The sequence below is a fragment of the Podarcis erhardii genome (genome assembly GCF_964252035.2).
Source record: "Podarcis erhardii genome assembly, chromosome: 17".
NCBI lineage: Eukaryota > Metazoa > Chordata > Lepidosauria > Squamata > Lacertidae > Podarcis > Podarcis erhardii.
The window spans coordinates 2,439,692-2,465,439 of NC_138515.1; the positions used below are offsets into that span (position 1 = coordinate 2,439,692).

Genomic DNA, 25,748 nt, shown 5'->3' on the forward strand with positions numbered 1-25,748 from the left:
AAGTATTCTTTAAATACTTTCCATTCCCTAAATATCTTCTGGTTTGACATTCCTCTAATTTTTCCAGTTAATTTTGCTAGTTGCAGGTATTCTATCATAAGGATTTGCTAATCGGTGGTAAGATTTCATTCTTCCAATTTCTTGCCACCATTATTAGAACAGTAGAATAATAGAAAAAGATGGATTAAGGCAGAGTGAGGGATCCTGTGCCCCTTGAGTCACCAGGAACCCTACTTGATGGGTGAAGTGAGAGTCGAAGGCTGTCACGGGAAGGGGCCTACTCTGAATCATGCCAGGTGGGCGCAGAACTCAGAAGATCTCGGAGGGTGGCCCCATCCATTTCCTCCCTAGGGGTGGGAGGAGAAGACCAGCCTTGCCAGCTGTTTTCTGAGAGGCCACTGCAGAGGCAGCATGGTGGGGAGCTACTGAGGAGGAGGCAAATCTGGCCTTCAAGGAGCATTGCTGCAGATATTGCTGCTGCTGCAGCAGTGAGCAATGCATTCCATGTAGGCTGGGTCTGCTGCCCTGCAGATTCTGCCCCCCCCCAGGTGGCCACCTTGCCTCATGGGTGGGCCAGCCCTGCTCATTGGAGGTTTTTAAGCAGAAGTTGGGTGGCCATCTGTCAGGGATGCTTCAGTTGTGATTCCTGCATTGCAGGGGGTTTCACGGTCCCTTTCAACTCTACAGTTCTATGATTCTATGAAGTAGATGCCTTGGAGGAGAGAGCAACTTTAGCCTGCCTTTTAAAAGCGAAGGGTCTTCCTCCACTGGCTATTTTTTAATGGAGAAAAAAACCATATTAGGATCAGACCTGTTACTTTCAAACTGAAGGGCTCTTCTCCAGTCTTCATTAAACTGTTCCTGAAGATGATGTTACAGGAGCTTGTGTGTGTGTGTGTGTGTGTGTGTGTAGTCTGTGCTTCACAGCTAGTGCTTCACAATCTATCAATTATATTTTCAAAGACTTTGATTGTATTGCCCTGTTGCATTTATCTTTTGAGCATTGCCTCCCTCCTAGTTTCTCAGGCTTTTTATTAGGCGTTGTAATGTATTATTTATGGTTGTCACTATTAAATGTGACATCTTTTAAGTGGAGGAAGGGCCTTCTGTGATCTGACAAAAATGTCAGATTCATACTCGTGGAGACTTGGGAAGTGATGCTGAAAGGAGCTGTTTGTGTCTCTAGGCTTGGGAAAAGATGGGGAAGGTGGAGATTTGATTGCTGTCTTGAAATATTTTTAAAGCCACAGCAAAGAAGATAAGAGAGTCATTGTTCCCTCTTGCCATGTAGACAAAGGGACAAGAGGCTGCTGGTTTATATGGCAGGAGAGTGAATTTTAGGAAGACAATCCTACTTCTGAGAGCAATGGCTATATTTAGATTTGTACTGACTTAGATCAGGAGAGCTTTTTGGAGGGGGGAGTAGGAGATTTTATAAGAGAAATCTTCATTATTTGTTATTATATTGCTTGCTTTCCGCTGCCTTTTCCCCAAGCTGTGGGAATGGGATAGCACAGGTGCATTTGTCTGGTGCTTGCTTAAACATCTTGGTATGTGTGTTGGTGAAAACCATTCTGTTCTCTCAAGCTGTTAGCTAATGTGTAAGCACCCCATGTTTGGGGTGTCTGAGTAGACCCATGGATGCAGGAAATGGCTGTAGCTCAATGGTAGACACACACTTTGCACATGGAGGGTTCCAACAAAAAAAATTCCTTCCAGTAGCACCTTAAAGACCAACTAAGTCAGTTCTTGGTATGAGCTTTCGTGTGCATGCACACTTCTTCAGATACCAAAAGAATTAATGCCACAAGTGCCCTCACAGCTGGAAAAAGTGGCAATAGCTTTAAACAGATCACTCAGTTAATGAATAACTGCAAAATATGTGTGGAAAGTTTCTAAAATGATTAGCTTAATATAATACATTCACACAAGACAGGGGTCTTTATCCAGACCCCTCTGGACTTACGAGGAATTGAAACTGGAACCCTCCATTTACAGATAGGTAGCCGTGTTGGTCTGCCATAGTCAAAACAAAAAAAATTCCTTCCAGTAGCACCTTAAAGACCAACTAAGTCAGTTCTTGGTATGAGCTTTCATGTGCATGGCGCTTGGTTAGGGAGGACTCCAGGCTGCTGTTCTAACCATGCTGCTCTTTCCTGAATTCGTGAGTAAATGCCCCTAGCTGCCATACATGGGCGGAGAGCCCTTCCCAACCAACTGGTCCACTCACGATACTGCTGAGAACATTGCAGAAAAGTGATGTTTCTCTTTTGAGAGAAACTAGTGGCCCAGCCCACTGATAGGTGCAAATGGCTCCAGCATTTCTGGGGAAGTATTCCAGCAGGAGCCAATGAACCCTTAACCCCAGATGCGTGGAGCAGATTTTGTACATTTTGTCCATTTAAGAACCAGCATAATATGGGTGGCGTTTCCTAGAATGACCTGCTCCATGTATGAACGGAATGTACTTTCCTATGCGCTGCTGCATGAAGATGGGTCTAATCCCCCGATCTCAAAACACACACACACACACACACACACACACACACAAAATCAGCTGGTGTGTGTGTGTGTGTGTATATATATATATATATATATATATATATATATATATATATATACGCAGGTGCTATTTGAACCCAGGTTGTGCAGGGGTATATGGTAAGAACCTAGGTGTTCTCTAGGAGTTAGTGCGGCCCTGCCAGGATAACAGTAAGTTGTTCTCTCTGCAGCCTGATCTTGACATACTTACTTGGTGGATTTCCACCATCACAGGGAAATTCCACATTCCAGTCAGATGTTTTTGGGAGGAACGTCTCTCAGGAGTCAGAATTTAGAGATGGGCAAAGCATCAAAGCATTGAATATAACAGGTGGGCCCCAGCCCAGCACTTTGTGTTGTAAAATAGTAACTTGTAGATAGACTTGTATGTTTACTGCTGTGTATAATAAACTACAAGAATCAAGTTACTAGTAGTCGTCAGTCTTTGTTCCTGATCGTCTTCCTGCCTGGGCAATCTCAAGTGTTGCCTAAGAAATGCTGCAGTACTCTGCTATACTCTGCTAAGCTGTGCAACAGGCGAAAGCACTTCAGAGTTCACCTGCTTCAAAAGTTTTAACATTAATTTCCTCTCTGTGCTCTTTGCAGTTCCTGAGGATTTCCAGAAGAGCTTTGCTGCGGAAGGTTGGTTCATCGGCTTTGTCAGCGCCATCGTTCTCCTTATCCTGGTTCTGGTGCTTCTCTGCTTCATCAAGCGCAGCAAGGGCGGCAAGTACTCGGGTGAGGTGCCCCCAGCCCCACCCTAGCACCTCGCAGCAGACCCCCGTGGGCCACCCCCCAGGCTATTATCACTTTTCAGTTACATAGCACTTTTAGTGTGCCTGGTGGCGTTCGTCCTCACAACACTCCTGTGAGGTAGGTTGTTATCGTTCCCATTTTACAGACAAGGATGCTGAGCTTGAGAGATGGGGGAGTTGATGGAGTTCACGGAGTGAAGTCCATTGTTGAGCTAGGAGTTGAACTCATGCGATCAAGTCCCCTATTTGACCCACTGGGCTGGGGAAGTCCAAAACAGGGAGGGAAAACATAACACCCTCCAGATGTTGCTGGACTCCATCGGCCCCAGCCAGCGTTGCCAATGGTCAGAGATTGCGGGTGTTGCAGACCAGTAACATCTTGAGAGCCAGAGGTTCCCCATCTTTGCATTACGTACTGGAGAGACAGATTTTAGGTTAGGACACGGATGTGTTACCGGCATAAGCTGTTTTCATGGTAACTGCTTCCCTAAGGTAGCCTGGGAATTGCACTTTGTGAGAATGCCTCTTCCAGCTTCTCAGCATCCTCTCCTATCTGCAGCTCCCAGGGCTCCTTGCAGAGAAGCCAAAAACAGTTGAGGCTTTTGAATGCTGGCGTTACCTTTGTGTTGTTCATATGCTCTTATTACTATTTTGCTGTCCCCTGAGCAGGCGTGGGGGCCACAGGCTCAGGGGCCGAATGCAGCTCTCCGGGCTTCTCTACCTGCCCCTTGGAATTCTCCCCAGCCACCCTCTTGCACCCCTCACTGACCCTGCTTTGCACTCTCTCCTTGTGTGCTCTGTGCTCTTGAAGTCTCATAATGCCACTTACATGCCTGGATGGAGGCTAGAGAGGGGTGTGTGAGTGTGTGCACAAACTAGGCACTACTGTAGAAAGGTAATTTTTTCATTGTTGCTCTGCCCATGGTTTCCTCTGGCCCTCTGCCTGAAGTGGGTTCTCTCGCCTCCCCTTGGGCGTTGGAAACCCCGGGGGGGGGGGGGACTAAACAGTTACTCTGGCAGGAGCCAACACAACGATTCCTGCTAGTGCCATGGGATTCCCCCTCCCAGATAGCATGGGGGCGGGGTTGGGAGAACCCTGAGAACAGTGCTTGGGGGAGGGAGAGGGGAGATGGTTTCATCTGGCAAACTGAAATGCTTGGGCCGGTGGAACATTTGTAAGAGCACTACATTGAATAACTGCGCCAAATAACTTCCCCACCCCCTAAAAAAATTTAAAAATAGCATGTTGTTATCTAGAGATGCTTCCACTCATCTCTGATCCAAGAGCTTTGGCAGCTTTCATAATGCTTCAAAGCTTATTTGCCTTGAGATGGCTGTGGGACAAAAGAAATGAATTTATAGAGACCCCTGGACAATAATATTTCCATAGTGCACATCTCAATGCTCTGGTGGGGGGGGGCAGGCATGTTTTCCATCTCCAGCCCACATAGCTAAACCCTCATTCAGATAACCACTCAGCCCCAAGAGCTGTGGGGCAGCTCTCTAACAACCGTCTGTCACAGGTTTCCCCCCAACCTGCAGTTTTCCCATAGTTCCCATCCCAACACCTCAGTGAGGCAGAGGAGAGGCATAGCCTTTCAGAATGAGAGGCAGGGCTGCTCCTCTCCTCTTTCTTAATAACATCTCCCTGCCTGCTTGGCCACCTTCTGCACTAACCTCACCCACCCCAGACCCTAATTCCAAACCTCTGCTCTGCTCTGGTTGGTTGGTTGGTCCCCTGCCCATCAAGGCTTTCACCTCATTTGACATGTTTTCTCTTCTTCTCTAGTGAAAGACAAAGAAGATACTCAGGTGGATTCCGAGGCCAGGCCTATGAAGGACGAGACCTTTGGGGAGTACAGGTACAAGGCAGGGGAGTGGAGATGCCCTGGGCTCAGGAGGGAGGGTGGGGCGGTAAAGACATGCAGGGCCAAGGCAGCCACTCTCCATGACCACAAGGTTTATCCATGTGGTTTCTATAGGTTTGAACCCCAGGAACTTAAGTGGCCTCATGTGCCTGGACGCCCATGCTTGGGAAAGTGTGGGTTTAATGGGCTGCACTTGCTTGTGGCCAGAGAAACAGACTCTGGGGTTTATTTTGCATCCAAGAGCAGTGATGGCATTAAAGACGGAACAAATTTATGCAGGATAAGGCCATCCATGGCCACCAGTCCTGATGGTTGTGTTGTGCCTTCGCTGTTGGAGGCAGTGATGCTTCTGAATGCCAGTTGCTGGAAGCTGCAGGAGAGGAGGGAGAGATGTTGCTCCCATGGCCTGCTTGCAGGTTTCCCGTGGGCATCTGGTTGGCTACTGTGAGAACAGGATCCTGAACTAGATGGGTCCCCCTTGGCCTGATCCAGGAGGGCTCCTCTTCTTATGCTCTTCCTTTATCCTCCCATCCGAGATGTAAACAAGCCTGGGTGTTTGGATAGGTATTGCCCATTCTCAACACTTCAAGATATTTACTGAAGTGAGCCTGCTTCTGATGCTGCCACGCACCTAGTCTACACCACCACACGATGACCAATCCAGCCTGTGCTTGGAATCCCAGTGACCAAACCTTGTGAGATATTAGCAGGGCTGTGTAGTTTTGCAGAAATGTGGAAAAGCAGTAGAATGTGATATTGGCCACAGAACTCAGCTTCCTTAAGAATCTCAAGCTTTCTTTTTTCCTTTTTTTAAAGGAAGCAAGTTTCTAGCCCTTATTGTTGCAAACACCGTATTTTTCGCTCTATAAGACACACTTTTTCCCTCCTAAAAAGTAAGGGGAAATGTGTGTGCTACTTATGGAGCGAATGCAGAGTGCGCAGCTATCGCAGAAGCCAGAACAGCGAGAGGGATCGGTGCGCACTGATCCCTCTTGCTCTTCTGGCTTCGGGGATAGCCACGCAAAGCCTCTTGAGCACAGCAGGAGCGCTCCTGCCTCTTCACTCAAGAGGCTTTGCATTGCTTTCTTGTTTCTTGTTTTCCTCCTCTGAAAGGTGCATCTTATAGGGCGAAAAAATATGGTATATACTTCTGTGGGTTGTGCCTCACTTCAGTGCCCTGAATACCTCCTTCTCCCTCTCCATGACTATCAAAAGAAAAATAAACTAAGTAAGATGTCATGCAAATTTGCATAATGTATGCAGGTTGTAGAAATCCCACTTATCTTGGCAGAGGATTTGGATTACCTTCATGTAAATCAATTGCTGGGATTTTTATTTGGACACCCAGTCTTGAGTATGAGTCCCTCTTCCTTGGTGGTAGGTTCAGGGAGTGACCAAGCAGGAGGAGAGAGTAAGGGTGACGGTGGTGGCCGGTGAGTGATCTTCTGCAGAGTCTTGTACAAAACACCATCATCTGCCAAATGATGGTTGCTGCAATAATCCAGTTTAGTAAGTGTGAGATTGAGATTCTGATGGTGCTACACATCAGGGCAGCCAGGAGATCTTGTGAGTTGGCACCTGAGTTACTACACCAAGTATTTCCATTGATATAGCGTTAGTGGGATGCTGGGGGTTTTTACAGACTGACAAAGTTGTGCTGTTTCTGCATAGGGTTGGTAATCTACAATAGACAAGATAGGGAAGCAGTCAAGGACTGACAGGGAGCAGTGAGGAGAGGGAGGGGGAGGTCAACGGAGGAATCAGTTGAGCAGCCTTTCCCAGCCTTGTGTCCCCAGAGGTTGTTGGACTGTAACCATCATCATCCTCAGCCAATAATCAGAGATGATGGGGGCTCAGCAGCATCTGGAGGGCACTAGGTTGGGGAAGGATGCAATAAAAAGTTGGTGAGGCTTCTTGAAAGGCTTGACTGAAGAAGGGAGTCCCTGGGTAAGTTAAGGGGTGAGAGGTCAGAAGAAGTGAGGGTTCATAAATAGGATTCCTGATGTTTAGCATGCTGCTCACTCCTCTTAGGGCTTGCCCACGCTTCCGCTTATCCCATGCCTAGAAAGCGTGGGTCCAAGCGGTTTCCCCTTGCCCCACTTTTCCCAGGGAAAACCTGCTCTTTAGCCAGGGGAGGACTTTGGGCTTTCAACTTTCCGCAGCACCCTGTGCAAGCCCAAAATTTAGCACCCCCCCCACCTTCATCTTCCGTTCTGCGCATGCTCTATGCCATAGTTGCAACACCCTGTGGTCCTCCCCCCCCCCCCGAGTTCAGCACTCAGTTCTGAGGAACTGGCCGTGCTGCCCTAAATCCACCTCAACTTTAGTTCTTAATTGGAACGAAGAGCAATCCATGGAAAAGCAGATTGCCATCTGCTTCAATTGAGCTCTGAAGAGCAGTTTCCCCTTAGGGTGGGGTGGGAGGACAACGGAACAAGAGGAAGTGTGGATAAGCCCTTAGTATATTTACACTTTATTGCAGTCCATAGACCCAAATTACACAGTACAACGCAGCCTTAGTATATGCATTTCTGCCCTTAGTCCCCTGCAGGAAACTCTTGAAATATGACGCTGGTTTTCTCTCTTTTCTCCCCCATCTCTTGCTTCATTAATGGAGGTCCCTGGAGAGGTAAGAGGGATATCCGGGGACTGCATATTGCCTGAGGAAGGTGGGGCTGGACAAGGACACTCACCCCCTTGCTTCCTGCCTCCCTTTTTCACTGTCTTTATCCACAAGTGACCCTTAAATAGCTTTGTGCTTTCCTCATCTTTTGCAAATCCAAATGAAAAATAGGTGTCAAGACAGATTACATTTTAAATGCTGTTCTCTTCTACTGTCTGCCTTGCATTAGCATTCCAGTGATGAGTTCCAGACCAACAGGCAGTCTTATTAATGTTAGCTTGTGAAAATGGCTTTTAATTTCTTGGTAGATCTCCCCTGAAATGCTACATGCCTGATCTTTCCACCCTGAGGATATATGCAGATTATGCGATAAATGTCTGGAATTCCGATTGTTTTTAGACAGACAGATAGGGTTTTGATCACCAAAACAAGAAAACACTCAAGAATATAAAATCACTATTCAGTAATCATCAAAACTGATGACCACATGTGCGGGGGTGGAGCACAAAATCCCATATATTTTCAGCTGCACATTTTTCATTCATTTTTTTTCTTTGTTGCCAAGCAGCAATTCAACATTTTCCAAATTCAGCCAATAATCCTTTTCAGCTAACAAGCCACTGAAGTTCCTAGAGCTTTGAACATAGGAAATGCAGCAGATGTTCAACGAGCCCATATGCCCGTCTCAAAGCTCTCCCCCCCTCCAATGTTTTCTGTTTTGACAATAAGTGAATATTTATTGTTAGCCTCTTTGGGCACAGCTTATAAATAAATTCAGTCAATCAGTTGAAGCATGCAGTACTCTTCCATAATGAACTGCAATGGGCAGTCAGTGAAACTACTAAAGATACAGCTCTCCTAATTACCGGTATATATTTAGGAAAGAGCAGGTGTGTGCTACTGGAGCAGTGCAACGTTCACACAATTCAACATTAACATCTCAGACTGTATAAAAACATTCTTCATTGCATTTGTAAATTTGACTTTTGCTACTGCTGCCTCAGTACTACAAAACTGCTCATAAGAGAAACTGTATGAATGAATAAAATCAAGCATTCCAAGAGGTCCCGTTAGAAGTACAATTTAAAGCTTGTTGTAAAAGGCAAAGTTTGGACAATTTGTTACCCATTTTTAGCTAATTATAAACAATGCAACTTTGAACTCCCATTTTACAAAGGGTGCTTTGCTTTAATTATTATTTTACTGATGGTATTTTTATGAATTTGGAGAATTGATTTTAGAGTGTTTGGCAGTCCCTTCTCCCAAAGCCCTTTTCTTTAAAATAATTTTTGAACAATGTTGGGATTCCAGATACTGCGCACATGGAAAAAGTGTATCATAGAATTTAGCTATACAGTCATACCTCGGGTTGAATACGCTTCGAGTTGCGCTCCTTGGCAACCCGGAAGTAACGGAGCGTGTTACTTCCGGGTTTTGCCGCTTGCGCATGCGCAGACGCTCAAAATGACATCACACGCATGCACAGAAGCGGCAAAAAGCAACGCACGCGTGCGCAGACGTGCCATCGCTACTCACGTTTACTTCTAGATGCAAAGAGGGCTCCGGAACGGATCCCGTTCGTATCTGGAGGTACCACTGTATCCAAAAGCAAGAACCTTCAGCTTTTTCACACTCAGGACCCACTTGTAACCAAAACATGAATTTTGGAGACCCATTTTTTAATCTTTTACCATATATTTGCATGGTGGTAGTGCTCCTGTTGCGACCCACAAGTTGAAGACCAGTGTCCTAAAGGAAACAGTTATCTGTGGACAAATGCAGTCCATCTCTTATTGAAACCAATGGCAAAACTTGGGTTTAATGAACAGGAACTGACACAGTTATACAGGGGAGAGAGGAAGTGTGTGCGTATATATAATGCCATCAGGATAAAAGTGACCCAAGAGCTAATTGTGCATGATTTGACCTCTTTCTCTCTTATTGTCTTCCTTCCTTGAAGTTCATCAATGCTTAGAATTAGGTAACGATCTCCCCCTTGCCCTCCAGCCCTTGCACTTTTGTCCTGATCTGCTTTCCTGGAGCACCAAAGCAGCATCGTCTCAGCTACCTGCCATCTAAGCCTTGCAGAAGGCGCCCTGGAGTTCCCTGCTTCCTCCCTTTGGGAGATACTGAATAGATGCTTTTTCTTAGTGCTGCAGCCTGCATGCTTTCCTCTTTGCGGTGGGCATGGGCCTTCGTAGCTTTGTCAGAATTGATGACAACAGAGATTCACTTTGGTCCCTGCCTCATTAGTTCATGGGCATGTTTGCACACTTCTACAGCCAGGGCTTTGCTCAGCCCCTCTAGGGTTCACTTGACTGAGTACGCCTGCTTCTTTCTAACAGATGTCACCCCTGTAGTACAATTGGACTTTCCTTTGAACCTGATTTCCCTCTCTGGGCAGCAATCTGCAATTCTGTACAAGTTCAGAAAAACTGCAGAACTTGGTACTAGCTACATAGCGTCTTGAGAATCTCAGCTTCTATTTAAATGGGGTTGGGGAGCTTGTTTCTGGGCCTTATGGTTGTGAAGATAGAGCAGCCATTTAGTGAAATTGTCAAACCCCAAAGGAGTATTGACAGGATTTAATGAGACCAGAAAGTGAGGCCTTCAGTGATCCACGGTGCTCATTGCCCCTTCCTACAGCAAGCAAAGTCAGAATAAATAATATGAGCTAAGGAAATAGATGCAGATTTGCTTAGTTTGCATGATGCATACAGGTTGCAGGATCTGGCATTTCCTGATATGACGTTTGGGGTTCCTTGCTGCATTATTAAAGCACACATAGCCTTATCTCCATTACACACCCACACTTTCTTCCCAGTCATGCCTCTCAGGAGCTGTCCTACTGTCTAGTAGGACCCTGGCAGAGACACATGCCCGACTGGCATGTTCTCTCCCTCCTGGTCAATCGTTCGGGAGCTTCAAAAGCTTTCTTCTACCCAAACATCACAGCAACTGATGCCAACAGACATCAGCACACTTATGGATCCACAGAGTCTTCGCAGCTTGTGTAACAGAACTCAGTAGCTCAGCATTTTGGCTAATCTACTTTATTTACATATAATACACTCGGAGCATTTTGACTTAGCTCCTTCCTCTTTCTCATCAGACAGCAAAGAGAAAGAACAAAGGACAATAGTCCCACTTCGCAGAACACAGTAACACAAACATCCTGTCTCCGTCACTTCCCACTCTGTGGAGTCAAAACATACACCGTCATGTGAAAGACAACAATCCCATGACTGCAATCACGGAGCAGGAGTCTTAACATTGCCATCTCTGGCTCACTTACAGCCCATGTTTCGCAGCCATAAAACAAACTTCTTACATGTCCTTTATGTGCATTTTTGCTCCTGCCACTTTCCACATCCACTCCTCTGATTGGGTTTTAGTCATGCATGCCTGCCTGAAAAGTGTTTCCTGCTGTCTGTTTTATCTTTGCACGCTTACACATTGCCCTTTGGGGCATATCCTTGGCCTGCCCCTTTTTGGTGTGTTTATTGCCGACACTGTCTGTCTGTCTGTATCTGTCTCTCTCTCGCCATGCTTTGTATTGCAAATTGGGATCACTTCTCACAATAAGAGGAAAGACAGACCCACACCATACATTTAAAGCTCATGACTTCCCCTAAACTGCAGCTCCCAGAATTCTTTGGTGGAAGGTGTTTGCTCTAAATGTACATTGGATGTATTTTAGGTGTGTGGTGTTGATCTACCTGAAGATGTGGGACATGGGGGGGGGGCAGGGGAGAGATTGTGCATGTTTAGGGAAGTTTTTTGATGACTGGTGTTTTAATGTATTTTTAATCTCCTGTTGGAAGCTGCCCAGAGTGGCTGGGGAAACCCAGCCAGATGGGTGGGGTATAACTAATAAATGATGATGATGTCTGCAAACATATCCCTGAGATCCTAAGCCAATTGCATCTCTCAGGCATATGTTGACCGCCTGCCCACAGTCTCCTCTTCAAATGTTAAAATGTGTCCCTTTGGGCCAGTTTCAAACATTCATTTTCTCTTACGTGCAGCGATCCTCAAGGGTGTAATCCTGGAAGCACAGACTTCAGCAGGTCCTCTCCCTGTCCCACAGGAGAGCACTCAACCTTGGGCTTCCCAATTTGCATTTTCTTTTGCACTTTCCTTTGTTGCAGGCTCACAACCAGCATTCGATGCTTTTGGGAGCACAGGACTTTTATGATGACATTTGTAAGGGCCAACCTAGACACTTACAGGCATCTTAAGCACATGTTTGCCTGTTTGCATACAAAGCAGGGTGTGTGTGAAACTAAGTCCCTCCCCACCTTACCTCACTGAGCTCTGGTGCTTTAAACAGTCCTTTATTTTGGGCATTCTCATCCACCTTATGGCACTTCACACATTCCAAAGAGGCTCTGAGGGACATGTTTGTGAGGGCTTTGTACACACTTCACATTTAAAGCACATTGCTTCCCCTGAAGAATACTGGGAACTGTAGTTTACCCTTTGCAGAGCTATAATTCCCAGGATTCTTTGGGGGAAGGGTATAGTGTGTACAGAGCCAGAGAGTGATCCTGTGGATTACTGTGGCTGAGCATGTTAGTGCCTGACGTGCATAATCAAAAGTGCATTCTCCTTCTGCCCACTGAGATGGGGCACCATCCACCAAGAGCTTCTCTTGCACAAGACCCATTGAAACAAACAGGACTACTTCTCAGTGACTTAAGCCCCAGGGGACAGGTCTGTCTGTCTGTCTTCCACTCTGCTGCACTTAAATGACAGCCCAAACCTGTTGCCTGAGGGCTTCTCCATGCTTACCTTTTGGCCTGCTCTTCCCATGCTTTAAAGCTCCATCTTTTGCCCCAGAGCTTTCCCCGTGAAAACCCACTCTTTAAAGTTGAAGCACAACAAAGAGCAATGCTCCAATTCAGTGGTAAAGAGCGGGTTTTTGTGGGGAACTCTCCAGAGGAAAGGTTAAGTGTGGATAAGCCCTAAGATGACTTATTCCTCCTCCTCCTCCTCCTCCTCCTCCTCCTCCTCCTCCTCCTCGTTGTTGTTGTTGTTGTTGTTGTTGTTGTTATACCCCGCCCATCTGTCTGGGTTGCCCAGCCACTCTGGGTGGCTTCCAACACATTATAAAACCACAGAAAACATCAAACATTAAAAACTTCCCTAAACAGGGCTGCCTTTGGATGTCTTCTAAAAGTCAGATAGTTGTTTATTTCCTTGGCATCTGGTGGGAGGGCGTTCCACAGGGAGGACACCACTTCCAAGAAAGGTTCCCTGTAACTTCCCTTCTTGCAATGAGGGAACCTTGGAGCTGGACGTCAGTGTCTGGGCTGAATGATGGGGGCAGGGCTACAAGCGCGCTGCAGATGCAGTTTCTCTCACAGCCGTTCCCACAGTGTGTCAAGCCATATTTGTAATGTGTGGACTGGTCCTCTGGCATGCACTTCACTTCTCCCCACCCCCAAATATTCAAGTCTTGCAGTTTTGCATGCTGCCTTATAGTGGAGTGGGGAACCTGTGGCCCTTCAGGTGTTGGGACTCCAACTCCCATCAGCCCCACCCAACGTAAGAAATGGTCGGGGATGATGGGAGTTGGAGTTCAATGGCACCTCGAGGGCCACAGGTTCCTGCACCCATGATTTGTTTGCTTCCCTTTGAGGCCTGCCTTGCCTAGCAGAATGTAGAGCACACCAGTTGCTGCTCTTGCCCTTTCTCATCCCTCTCCTTTCCTCCCTGCAGTGATAATGAGGAGAAACCCTTCACAAGCAGCCAGCCCTCCCTGAACGGCGAAATTAAGGCCCTGGGAAGCGACGACAGCTTGGCTGACTATGGGGGCAGCGTGGATGTCCAGTTCAATGAGGACGGCTCCTTCATCGGCCAGTACAGCGGTCAAAAGGGCAAAGAAGGAGGGGGAAACGACAGCTCAGGGGCTACGAGCCCCACCAATGTGGTCACTGCCCTGGAATAAAAGAGGGGGCACTTTCCCAAAGGATACCCCCAACCCCGGGGGAAGAGGATTTCCCTGTGGATTATTGGGTTGAGGACACAGGGATAACCCCCTCCTCACCAAGGGAAAGAAACAAAGAAATAATAATTGCTCAAGCAGAAGTGGTAATTGGGGGAATTCACCCCTTTGTTTACTAGCTGACCCCCCCACCCCATCAGGGAGGGTTAGAAAATCAGGGGATTCCCATAATTATTCACCAGCCCTGAGCAAAGTCATATCTCTCTTTTCTGCACCCCTCTCCCAAAACCCAGTTATCCTTCAGCCAAATTGGGTGTGTGTGTGTGTTTGTGGTGGGGAGGGCCAGGCAGTGACAAGCTCAGAGGGGCTTAGTGGGGCTCAGGGTTCAAAATTGCCAAAAGAACGGATGACCCCCTTCCCAAGCCTCAGAAATGTTCGTTCTTCATAGGTGTTTAGGAAGCAGGTGCTAACTGGTACTGCAAAGTCCCATCTCCACTCCGCCCCCCAAGACATGGGAAGCAAACAGAACAGCTGATGGAATAATAGGGGCCGGGAGTCCATGGGGGTCTTCTGCCTGCCCCTGCGGAAGGAAGGAAGGAAGGAAGGAAGGAAGGAAGGAAGGAAGGAAGGAAGGAAGGAAGGCTTGTGGGATAGCTGAAAAGATGGCTGTGGGAAAGGAATGAGTATCAGTGGGCTGGAAAGTTCAAAAGCTGTGGGTCTCTTGATTCTGCTATGCACCCCCTTCTTTTCATGGATTAAGCCAACTGAAGTTTCCTAAATTTGCACCTAGCAAGGGGAGGTGTGCCCCAGCTGGACCCCCAAACCCCACTGCATAGATCTGTCAATCCTTTCCTCCTTGCTTGCTTGATTTCCCAACCCATGCCTTGTTCAGGGGGCAGTTCCCTTTGACCAGTGGCTTTCAAACTTTCTGTCTCGAGGCTGATCTGCTGAGGCATTCTTGCACATCTGCCGTGGAGGTCTGCGTTGCCAAGCATTCTGGGACATGGTCCAGGGTCCACACTAAGCATCGCAGTGGAAGATTGGTGGTCATAAGCAAGGGGTTCTTCAGGAGAAACTTAGCTGCCATGACTCACTGAGGAATCCCCAAATTAGTTTCCAAGAGGCCCCAGCTTACACCCCTGGGAACAAAGTTTGAAACCCATTGCCAGAACTTAGTCCCCTTCTGGTGCTGAATTTCCCACTTAGGGTGTGTGTGTGTGCGTGCATCTCTCTTGTTCCTTTTTCTTCCTCTTTGGGTGCCACATTAATTCATGTCCCTCTTTTTTCTGATGACCAAAACCCACAGTTTCTTCCACTGGGCCAAATATCTTACCATTTCACAGACACCCCCCTCCTCTTTCTCTGTCCCCCACTCCCAGCCTCCCCACAAACAATAGAGAAAAGAAAAAACCCAAGAACCTCTGTGCTTCTTGAATGCATCTCACGCAGCTGCCTTGCGACACGTTCTGTCCTTTGAAAGTGGCCTCTTCACCGAATCAAACCCCCCCACCCCCATCTCCAGCCTCTGTCTGATGTAATTTTTTTCCCTCTTGCTTGTTGGGGATGAAGCAAACCCTTGCTTTTTTGCATAAAACGTTTTTTAAAATAATAATAAAAAATAATAACAAAAGTACTCTGATGTTTTGAGCAACCCTACGCAAAATAAACCCCATCTTTTCCCTGGTCTGTAAATATTTCAAACCCTTGTGCTCGAGTTTGTTTTAGGTATCTTAGGACTGGTGTTTTGAAGTCTTCTAGTTGGTCTATTTAGGTGGCTTGGAATTTAAAAAACAAAAAAGGAAAAAACATTTGAAAAGTCCCCTTCCTCCTACTCTGTGATTCCTTCCCCCACCCTGCTCCAAGCCTCCCTGCCCTGTGTATCCTTCTCTTTTGTCAGGTCTGTTGCTATCTACCTTTCTCTCTCAATGGCTTTTTTAATATATATATATATATGTATATATAAACAGAATTATAAAATGGTAAATAAATGCTGGAATTGGAGCTTGCTTGGAGTGATGATGGGGAAACGTGGCTCACGGCAGGCGTGTTCTCTTGGGGTCCCTAAAGCCAAACCGGTTTTCCTCTTGCCAGTCCGAAGCACACTCTTCACCTCTCTCAGTGACAGTTGCCCAGAACTGAGGTGGCATCGTGCTGTGGGAGGGGCCATAGCTGAGTGGTGGGCCACATGCCTTTCATGCCTAAGATCCCAGGTTCACCCTCTGGCATTGCCAATTAAAAGAGGGCCTGGGAGCAGGGGATGGGGAAGGACTTTCCCCCGAGAATCTGGGAGCTGCTGCCAGCCAGTGTAGACCAGGGATGGGGAACTGGAGGCATGTGCCCACAGGGGGCAGAATTAGAGGCAAAAGTGGGCACAACTAACTGCTGCAAATTTTACCTTGGTCCATGAGGCTATTTTCTATGCACTCTCACACACCAGCCCTCTCTCTCCTCCAGGCTGGTCAATGAGGCATTATTTGAGTTCAAGGAAGCCTACACACTCGCGAAGGGAGGATCAGAGCTGGTGTGGCCTGTGGTGAGCGGGTGTGCGGCTGAAAAGAGAGAGTCCCAAGGGCCACACAGAGAAGCCTGTGGGACCACATTTGACCCCAGGTGTAAATCAACTTCCCCAACCGGCGGACATCTCGAGCCAGATAAAGTGCAAATGCAGCGTTTGACATCATCAGCAGGGAGTTTGGGAAGATGCCCCTGTTGGTTTTTCCAGTTGGCCAGTTCCAGCAGCTTCTCACGGAAGGGGTCAACCCATATCTGAGTCATACCTCTTCATGCTGCAAGTGGGGGATTCTCATTACCTGATTGCTTCTCTATACCAGTAACCTTCCCTGCACATGGAAAGCAAGCTTGTCAGGGAGGAGATAAGCCTAGAACTCGATGTAGCCAGACACTGGCCGTAACATCTAGTTTGACCCTGATAATAGAGGAACAAAACCCGGGAAAGGTTCAGTCAGTAGAACTCTCCCTGCGATCAAGGACCTTCGTAGACCTCCGAGAGCCCTTAGCTGTTTCTCTGTTATCAACCCTCAGTCGGCCAGTATTGTAAAACACAGATTGGGTCAAGCACACTGCCACTCTGCCTGCTGGATCAATCAAGATGCGCCTCAAAGCTGGCAGGGTGTTGCTGTTGCCTCTCCTAACAGCTGCTTATGCCTCCTTAGGAAGGCCAGCCTGCCGCTCTGATGACTGCTTTGTACATTAAGGACACAAGGACTTGGGCGGCAAACTTTAATCAGTTTAATTGGCAGAGTAATCTGTGATTAAAGCTTGCCCTTGATTAACTGGCGGATCTGAGATTGAAGGGCACACAGCTGTGTGTCTAGAGCCACACAGCCGCAATGGCTCCCTCCTCCTCCTCGTACTAGTTTTGATGAAAGCCAAACTTTTTAAAGTGGGTTTTCCTTGTGATTTGCGTGCAGTAGCAGCCAATAAGCCTTCCTTTGAGGAAATGGCTAAAGCAAGAAGAGCTGTGGGCAGCTGAGGCTGATGGCACACTGCTGAAACCCATGCTGTGGAATTTGGCCTAGTTTGTATGGGGGAGCTATTTTGACTTCGGTGTGTTAACTTAATTGGGAATATTCTGTATTCCATATTCCTGAAGCAAATGCTTAGGGCTGGATCTAGAGTCAGTCATGCTTAGGGGCAGTCCATTTAAATCACTAACTTAAGTCCTATTGATTTCAGTGTGTCTCCCCTAAGCATGACTAAAGTCTACATCCAATCCCCTGAAACTTTTCTCACAGTAAATAATAGCATTTGACAGTTCTGTCCCATCTAAGAGACACACTAGTTTCACCTGTGTATTTAGGGGGAAAGGTCCCTACACTGAAGTTTGGGAAGAAGGTATTTAGTTTAAATACACATAATTACTGAAATGACAGGTGTTTGATCAAGTGTGGTGTGAAAGAAAAACATGATGGCTGTTCAGCACCGATTGAAGAGGATCCAATTTGCCTTCTGGCTCAGCCATTTCACATGGGCCACCAAAACAATAAAAGCCAGTGATCACTCAAATCTGCTTCTACCACTTATCAGACCTCATGTGTCCTTTCTAAGCAGAGAACAGAAGGAGGACATTGCAATCCTATCAAACGCAGTGGGTCCTGCTTCTGGGTAAACATGCCTAAGACCCTGCTCAAGATTTCTGAAGGTGGTGCTACATGATCCAGACCCCTCACTCCACCCTGGCAATTGCAGGGCAGGTGCGTGGAAGGGAATGGCAGGAGGAGAAACTTCACAGGTTTGAAGAGGCATAGAATAGCAGCCTCTGCGGCTTGACAAGAGGAGGTTTCTGGTGGGAGACTCCCCTCATAAGGATTTCTAGGAAAGCAGACAAAATGCAAAGCCTATTTTCCTATGAAATATCATTAACTCAGGCCATATCAGATGTTAGCCAACCAAGTTGTTGTGTGAGGCAAAGGAATGATGGCTCCAACCCAGTTATATGAATACACTGCATTGGGCTCCTTGCACCTTTCCTAGTGCAGGAATGCCAGAATGGTCAACTTCCAGTTCCACTCAGATGACAGAAGATGGCATCAGTCACTTGGAGGTCTTGGAGAATGACTAAATTCCTCCTCCAGCTGCACCTCTCTCCTGCCTCCCAACAGTGCTGTCACACCAGGCCACCATCTCTTTACCCCCGAGAGCTTAAACCACATAAAGTTGTTGTTCTAACAAAAGAGCCACAACATGAGCAAGGGACCAGAGTCATTAGTGGGTTTCAGATATATGAATCTAATCCCATAATTTTCATGTGCAGTCTCTGGGTTTTGTTTTTTCACACTGGTAATAATAAAATAAAATAATGCTTAGCTTTCCTGACATTTACTTTGCTATACAGTGGTACCTTGGGTTACATACGCTTCAAGTTACAGACTCCGCTAACCCAGAAATAGTACCTCAGGTTAAGAACTTTGCTTCAGGATGAGAACAGAAATCGTGCTCTGGCGGCATGGCGGCAGCAGGAGGTGCTTCAGGTTAAGAACAGTTTCAGGTTAAGAACGGACCTCCGGAATGAATTAAGTACTTAACCCAAGGTACGACTGTACTCAAGTTTGCAGGTCACAGTCTGCCATTTTAAACTCACAGCCACCAGGTAAGCCCCGCCCCACATAACTGATCACATAACTGTGCACACACACTATCTGAATGGCAAATATTTTATTGTGGGGGCCGAAGACCTCAGGGCCCCTAGGAGTTGGCTCCTATGACCTATGAAATAATGGGAAAGCCTGACAACTGCTGCACCAGAGAAATCACGTTTTCACCAGGGCCAGCCCACCTATGAGTCAGATGGAAGCAGCTGCCTCGGGCGGCGGAATCCCACAAGGCAGGAGCAATGGCAGAAGCTTATTGTGAGATCTTGCCAGAAGCCCTGAGCATCCCCAGTAAATGAGGTGCCCCTTCCCTTTTGGCCTTGGGTGGTGAAGTGGGACAGGTCACCCCTGAACATGGGTATTGTGAATTTCTTCCTCCCAAAGAACAATTGATTTAAAGCTCCTGCCTTAACCTCAGGTTAAGTACTTAATTCGTTCCGGAGGTCCGTTTTTAACCTGAAACTGTTCTTAACCTGAAGCACCACTTTAGCTAATGGGGCCTGCTGCTGCCGCGCCGCCGGAGCACAATTTCTGTTCTCATCCTGAAGCAAAGTTCTTAACCCGAGGTAATATTTCTGGGTTAGCGGAGTCTGTAACCTGAAGTGTATGTAACCCGAGGTACCACTGTATTCCCCTTATAAACAGGGACATGTAACCCAAGTAGCGGAGGTGGAGCATTTTCTGAGAGGGCCAGCTCAATAGCCACTAATCTAAACTGGTTCGCTTGGCAGTGGAGGAGGAGGAGGAGGAGTTTGGATTTGATATCCCGCCTTTCACTCCCCTTCAGGAGTCTCAAAGCGGCTAACATTCTCCTTTCCCTTTCTGCCCCACAACAAACACTCTGTGAGGTAAGCGGGGCTGAGAGACTTCAGAGAAGTGTGACTGGCCCAAGGTCACCCAGCAGCTGCAGGTGGAGGAGCGGAGATGCAAACCCAGTTCCCCAGATTACGAGACTACTGCTCTTAACCACTACACCACACTGGCTCTCAAGAGACTCCAGCCTTCCTTTTTATTGTGCATTCATGGTGATTTGTGCTCATGGTGGTATCAGGGTGCTTTGCTGTAGTCCCTGCTTTCAATACCATTTGCACCTTCCACTTCATTTTCAGTCAGTGCTGTCCCATAACTTTTTGGTGAAGGGCTGCATATATCACATTTGTTGCGCAAGAGGGTCCCTCCAGACAGAAATAATGCAGTAACATTGAAACAAGCATCACAGAACAACTAATAAATTAGAATCACCTGTGGACAGCCCAGTATAAATGATGCGCTCTTATTGTATGTGTGATATGTTGCAACACTCCACCCCCGGGTGTGTTGCAGTGTTACAGAGGATGTTGGCATACAATTCCCAGGTTGTGCATGCTACAGGTGATCAAAGAGTTGCACCTCAGCATCCTCTGAGAGACATCCTGGGGCACAATTCTCAAGCAGACTTATGTGGTGCATCATCTTGTGGTAGCCTTAACGTTGTGGCTCAGACCTAAGCAAACGAAAAGGACACAACCCACTTTCTTAAGCTTTCCAACATATATTGTCCCAATGTCCCGAGGAATAATACTGCACCTTGCACTGACAGATGCAAGGGCTCACGTGGCATCCCACCTCCCCACCCCCCAGCCTCAGGCCCTAAAAGAAAGACAAAAGATAATCAGAGCGGGTAGCAAAATGCAGTAGTACTAGTGGCCTGCAGGTGGCACCGGGGTACTTTATTTATTTCCCTCTGTGCTATTGTGCTGACTGCTTTTCTGCTGAAGTCTCTTGTTTGCACCACTATGCACCATGAGAGCCCCTGGAATTTTAAGAGGTTCATGGGATGGAGAATCATACGCTGGCACTGGCACCCAGTGGGGAAAGGATGGAGGTGCAGTCAATGAGAGAGTAGTGGAAACTGCACGAGGTTTGGTGGAGCTAAAGACCACTGTAAACTAGGACTGATCTCAGAAGGCTATTGTTGTGGGGGAAGCAGGCATTGCTTATTTCCTGAAACAGGAACTGGGGGGGGGCAGGCCTGTGTGGGTGCCGTGCTGCTTAGTGCTAGATATGCGGGAGCAGGATTTCTTGCCCATTGGTGAAGAAATAGGTAGCCTATACATGCTCAGAGGAAAAGGATGCGGGTGGTGCTGTGGGTTAAACCACAGAGCCTAGGACTTGCCGATCAGAAGGTCGGCGGTTCGAATCCCTGTGACAAGGTGAGCTCCCATTGCTCGGTCCCTGCTCCTGCCAACCTAGCAGTTCGAAAGTACCTCAAAGTGCAAGTAGATAAATAGGTACTGCTCCAGCAGGAAGGTAAATAGCGTTTCCATGCACTGCTCTGGTTTGCCAGAAGCAGCTTAGTCCTGCTGGCCACATGACCCGGAAGCTGTATGCCGGCTCCCTCAGCCAATAAAGTGAGATGAGCGCCACAACCCCAGAGTCGGCCACAACTGGACCTAATGGTCAGGGGTCCCTTTACATGCTCAGAGGCATTACTATTATACAAACAAAAATGCATATGAACTATCATTGATTACTTCACCACTCCCACTTCGACCTTTGCTTGAAGGAGAAAGAATAAGGGCCACATTCCCCCACCCCCTCCATTTCCTTCTCAAATGGTACATGTAAAAAGGTAAAGTAAAGGTACCCCTGCCCGTACGGGCCAGTCGTGACCGACTCTAGGGTTGTGCGCTCATCTCGCTCAAGAGGCCGGGAGCCGGCGCTGTCCAAAGACACTTCTGGGTCACATGGCCAGTGTGACGAAGCTGCACTGGCGAGCCAGCACCAGTGCCGCACACGAAACGCCGTTTACCTTCCCGCTATAAAGCGGTACCTATTTATCTACTTGCACTTAGGTACATGTACTTGCCTCCAAATCCAGTACTCCTGCCATGCCCATGCTTTCTCATTCAGAGTTTTCAAGTGTTTGGCAAGTTAATTTGGCACCTTATAATAGAATTGTAGAGTTGGAAAAGACCCTGAGGATCATCTAGTCCAACCCCCTGCAATGCAGGAATGTGCAGCTGTTCCACCCGGGGAATGAACCTGCAACCTTGGTGTTATCAGCACCACACTGAGCTATGTCCAAGGGATTGATTTGTCTACAGTATTTTGAAAATCCAGGCACTGGGGAAAGACAGGGAGGGTGGGGTGTGGAAATGACTTCATGATAGTGGGAAGACCAGCTAACCAGCCCCGTGCACAACTTTCTACAGCTGGTAATTAACAGAACCAGTTTCATCTACAAGGAATATCATGCAGCTGACCAACCCATGCAGGAACTTGACTGACCTCATTCAGTACCTGCAAAAGATTTTTCTTCTTCTTTGGCTGTCTGCACATTCCCGCTTTCTCTGCGTCCACTGCTCTCTCTCTGCTGATGTTTGAAGACTCCCCCCAATGTTAGCCACAGTCCATATCAATCCTGCAGCTTCTTGAGAGAGACTCCAGTTTGATGTGTTGTCTTCTTCTTCTTCTTCTTCTTCTTCTTCTTCTTCTTCTTCTTCTTCTTCTTCTTCTCCTCCTCCTCCTCCTCCTCCTCCTCCTCCTCCTCCTCCTCCTCAAGCCAGCTTCAATCAAACTAGAAAACCTAAGCTGCGTTCACTTCCTACCTCAGAGTGGTTTGCGTCTGCCGTTATGTGTGCAGAGATTGTAACTTCATTGACAGGAGTGCCAGGGGCTGCAGGGGCAGGAAGACCAAACGTGGGTGAAGGCATGCCTGCCCCCTCTCTGATGCATACAGTACCATGCAAATGCGACTTGAAATGCAGCAGGGGTGGAAATTACCTCTGTCTTTTCAGCTGCTACTGCATACCTAGCCATACACCATTGCAAAAGCTGCAGCTAGTGAAATTCTCCTTTCTATGCAAATTCTCCTTCCTATACAGAAGCCCTCTCAGGGCCTACACCAGGCAATCCTTCACACATCTCCTAGTGTCCAGGGCAGCTGTTTACCAGCTCCATCTGGTACACAGGCTGAGACCAGAGTGGTGCATGCTCTGGTTATCTCCCGCTTGGACTACTGCAATGCGCTCTACGTGGGGCTACCTTTGAAGGTGACCTGGAAACTACAACTAATTCAGAATGCAGCTGCTAGACTGGTGACTGGGAGCGGCTGCCAAGACGATATAACACCGGTCCTGAAAGACCTACATTAGCTCTCAGTACATTTCGGAGCACAATTCAAAGTGTTGGTGCTGACCTTTAAAGTCCTAAATGGCCTCGGTCCAGTATATTGAAGGAGCGTCTCCACCCCCATTGTTCTACCCAGACACTGAGGTCCAGCACTGAGGGCCTTCTGGCAGTTCCCTCCCTGCGAGAAGTGAGGTTTCAGGGAACAAGGCAGAGGGCCTTCTCGGTGGTGGCGCCCACCCTGTAGAATGCCCTCCCACCAGAGGTCAAAGAGAAAAACAACTACCAGACTTTTATACAGCTGTAATTAACAAATTAAAGAAAACTTAATGAAAGGGAATTATAGATAAATTGACTAAAGGGTTGCTAAAGAATCGTAAAACAAGGATGCAGTGATGGGGAGGTATGGGGAAGTCGAAGGAAAAAAGGTGCATGAAAATAAGATTATGAAGTTATACATGTTTAAATGTTTTGTATGTTTTTGTTTTGTGTTTCGCTTGTCTTTATTATGTGTTTGGAAAATGAATAAAAATTATTATAAAAAAACAACAACTACCAGACTTTTAGAAGACATCTGAAGGCAGCCCTGTTTAGGGAACCTTTTAATGTTTGATGTATTACGGTATTTTAATATTTTGTTGGAAGCCACCCAGAGTGGCTGGGGAACCCCAGCCAGATGGGCGGGGTATAAATAAATTATTATTATTATTATTATTATTATTATTATTATTATTATGTGATACCTAACCCGAAAAATGGAAATACACTAAGTGGCTAAAGCTTCCAGAATGTCTGGCACTTAGCTCCTGTCACCTTTTTCAGATTCATGGAGCGGCGGAGGGGGTGGCCACAGTGTATGAGCACATGTTACTGCACAGGTGAGCCAAGGTATAGCAGATGGCTCTGATGTCATCATGGGCGGAACAAACCAGCTGAGTGTGCCCAGCCTCTGCCATCCTGGCTCATGAAGTGCTGCATCTCCTATTGATGTCTCGCTTCCACAAGCCCATGTGGCTGCAAGGGCCTGGCAAGGGCCTGATGCTGGCTGGCAAGTCCATCTGTCTGGCTTCCCACAGTGTTCGCAGACAACTGTGTGCGTCACGAGGAAAAAGACACCTGCCTTCCACTAGCATCCCTCCCACTTCACCAGGGCCAGTCTGATTCACGTGGCTGTGGAAGGATCGTTTACTATTTTTTAGAATAAAATAAATAAATAAATAAATTTTTGTTTATACCCCGCCCTTCCCAGTTCAGAAAACCAGGCTCAGGGTGGCTAACAACAAATTTAAAGTTACAGATAGGTAGCCGTGTTGGTCTGCCATGGTCAAAACAAAATAAAAAAAATTCCTTCCAGTAGCACCTTAAAGACCAACTGAGTTAGTTCTATCTGAAGAAGTGTGCATGCACACGAAAGCTCATACCTAGAACTAACTCAGTTGGTCTTTAAGGTGCTACTGGAAGGAATTTTTTTTATTTTGTTTTGAACAAATTTAAAACACATAATTGATGCAACAAAAAACAGCATAAAATACAGTATAAAATATGAATAACAATAAATTCAGAACAAAATAAAAAAATTCCTTTCAGTAGCACCTTAAAGACCAACTAAGTTAGTTCTTGGTATGAACTTTCGTGTGCATGCACACTTCTTCAGTAGTGTGCATGCACACGAAAGCTCATACCAAGAACTAACTTAGTTGGTCTTTAAGGTGCTACTGGAAGGAATTTTTTTATTTTGTTTTGACTATGGCAGACCAACACGGCTACCTATCTGTAAATAAATTCAGAATTTGAAAATCAGTTTAGGGGGAAATCCACCCAATAAACATTAGATGATCACCAGGGTTAGCTGGCTAAATTAGTCCTATTTGGGCCAGCAAGGAGACCAAGGGAGAATTACCGGTAGCTGTAGATCCCAGAGCGGGTAATCTTCATAAAAGGGGAGCGGGAGGGAAGGAAGGGGAATAAAAGATCAGGCTAAGTTCAAATCGAAAGCCAGGCAGAATAACTCTGTCTTATAGGCCCTGCGGAAGGAAGTTAAATCCTACAGGGCCCTGGTCTCATGGGACAGAGCATTCCACCAATAATCTGATGTGCCCCTTAAAGACTAACAAGGTTATGGTGGCATTGGCTTTCATGGACCAGAGTTCCTTTCATCAGATGCATAACGTTCCATCCATCTGATGAAGGGGACTCTAGTCCATGGAAGCTTATCTGTTTAAAGCATTTTCATTCTGCTCTTCAGTCAGAAAAGACTCTCAGAGCAATTTGCAAATGCCAGCGATAAGACAGTCCCAGCCCAGAAGCTTACATTTAAAAGACATGACACAAAAAGAGCAGGGGTTAGGAGGGAGGAGGAAGAAAGAAAACTCAATTACTAGTTATAGTTACTTAATTATAGAGTTTATGTGGCTTACAGCAGAGCAGCTAACATATTGCCCTTCAGTCATTATAGACTACAGTTCCCATCAAACCCAGCCAGTATGGACAATGCTTGGGATGATGGGAGTTGCAGTTTTGCAATATTGGGGCAGGAACACCACTTTGAGGTTTTCTCTACAGTCAAGAGGTCTATAATTTCTATGAAATAAATAAATAAACAAATTGGCAGCACCTATGCAGTGCTTGGAGGGATGCAGGTGGAGCTGTGGGTTAAACCACAGAGCCTAGGACTTGCCGACCAGAAGGTCGCAGTTTGAATCCCCGCGACAGGGTGAGCTTCCGTTGCTCGGTCCCAGCTCCTGCCAACCTAGCAGTTCGAAAGCACATCAAAGTGCAAGTAGATAAATA

General features: G+C 46.9%; 1 protein-coding gene across 9 annotated transcripts in view; it reads left to right on the top strand.

Annotated features, from left to right (window-relative positions):
* L1CAM (L1 cell adhesion molecule) overlaps positions 1 to 13,951 on the top strand; it is a 91,914-nt gene extending 77,963 nt beyond the window's left edge. For 3 of the 9 annotated variants that reach the window (XM_081844506.1, XM_081844507.1, XM_081844511.1), the window contains 4 exons: positions 3,148 to 3,279; positions 5,086 to 5,158; positions 7,782 to 7,793; positions 13,512 to 13,951. In XM_081844506.1, coding sequence (XP_081700632.1) covers positions 3,148 to 3,279; positions 5,086 to 5,158; positions 7,782 to 7,793; positions 13,512 to 13,740 — 446 coding nt within the window. In that variant the 3' untranslated portion in view covers positions 13,741 to 13,951. The remainder of the gene's footprint in view (positions 1 to 3,147; positions 3,280 to 5,085; positions 5,159 to 7,781; positions 7,794 to 13,511) is intronic. The other 6 variants (XM_081844508.1, XM_081844510.1, XM_081844509.1 and 3 more) reach the window with 5 other exon arrangements.
* Positions 13,952 to 25,748: the final 11,797 nt, after the last annotated feature.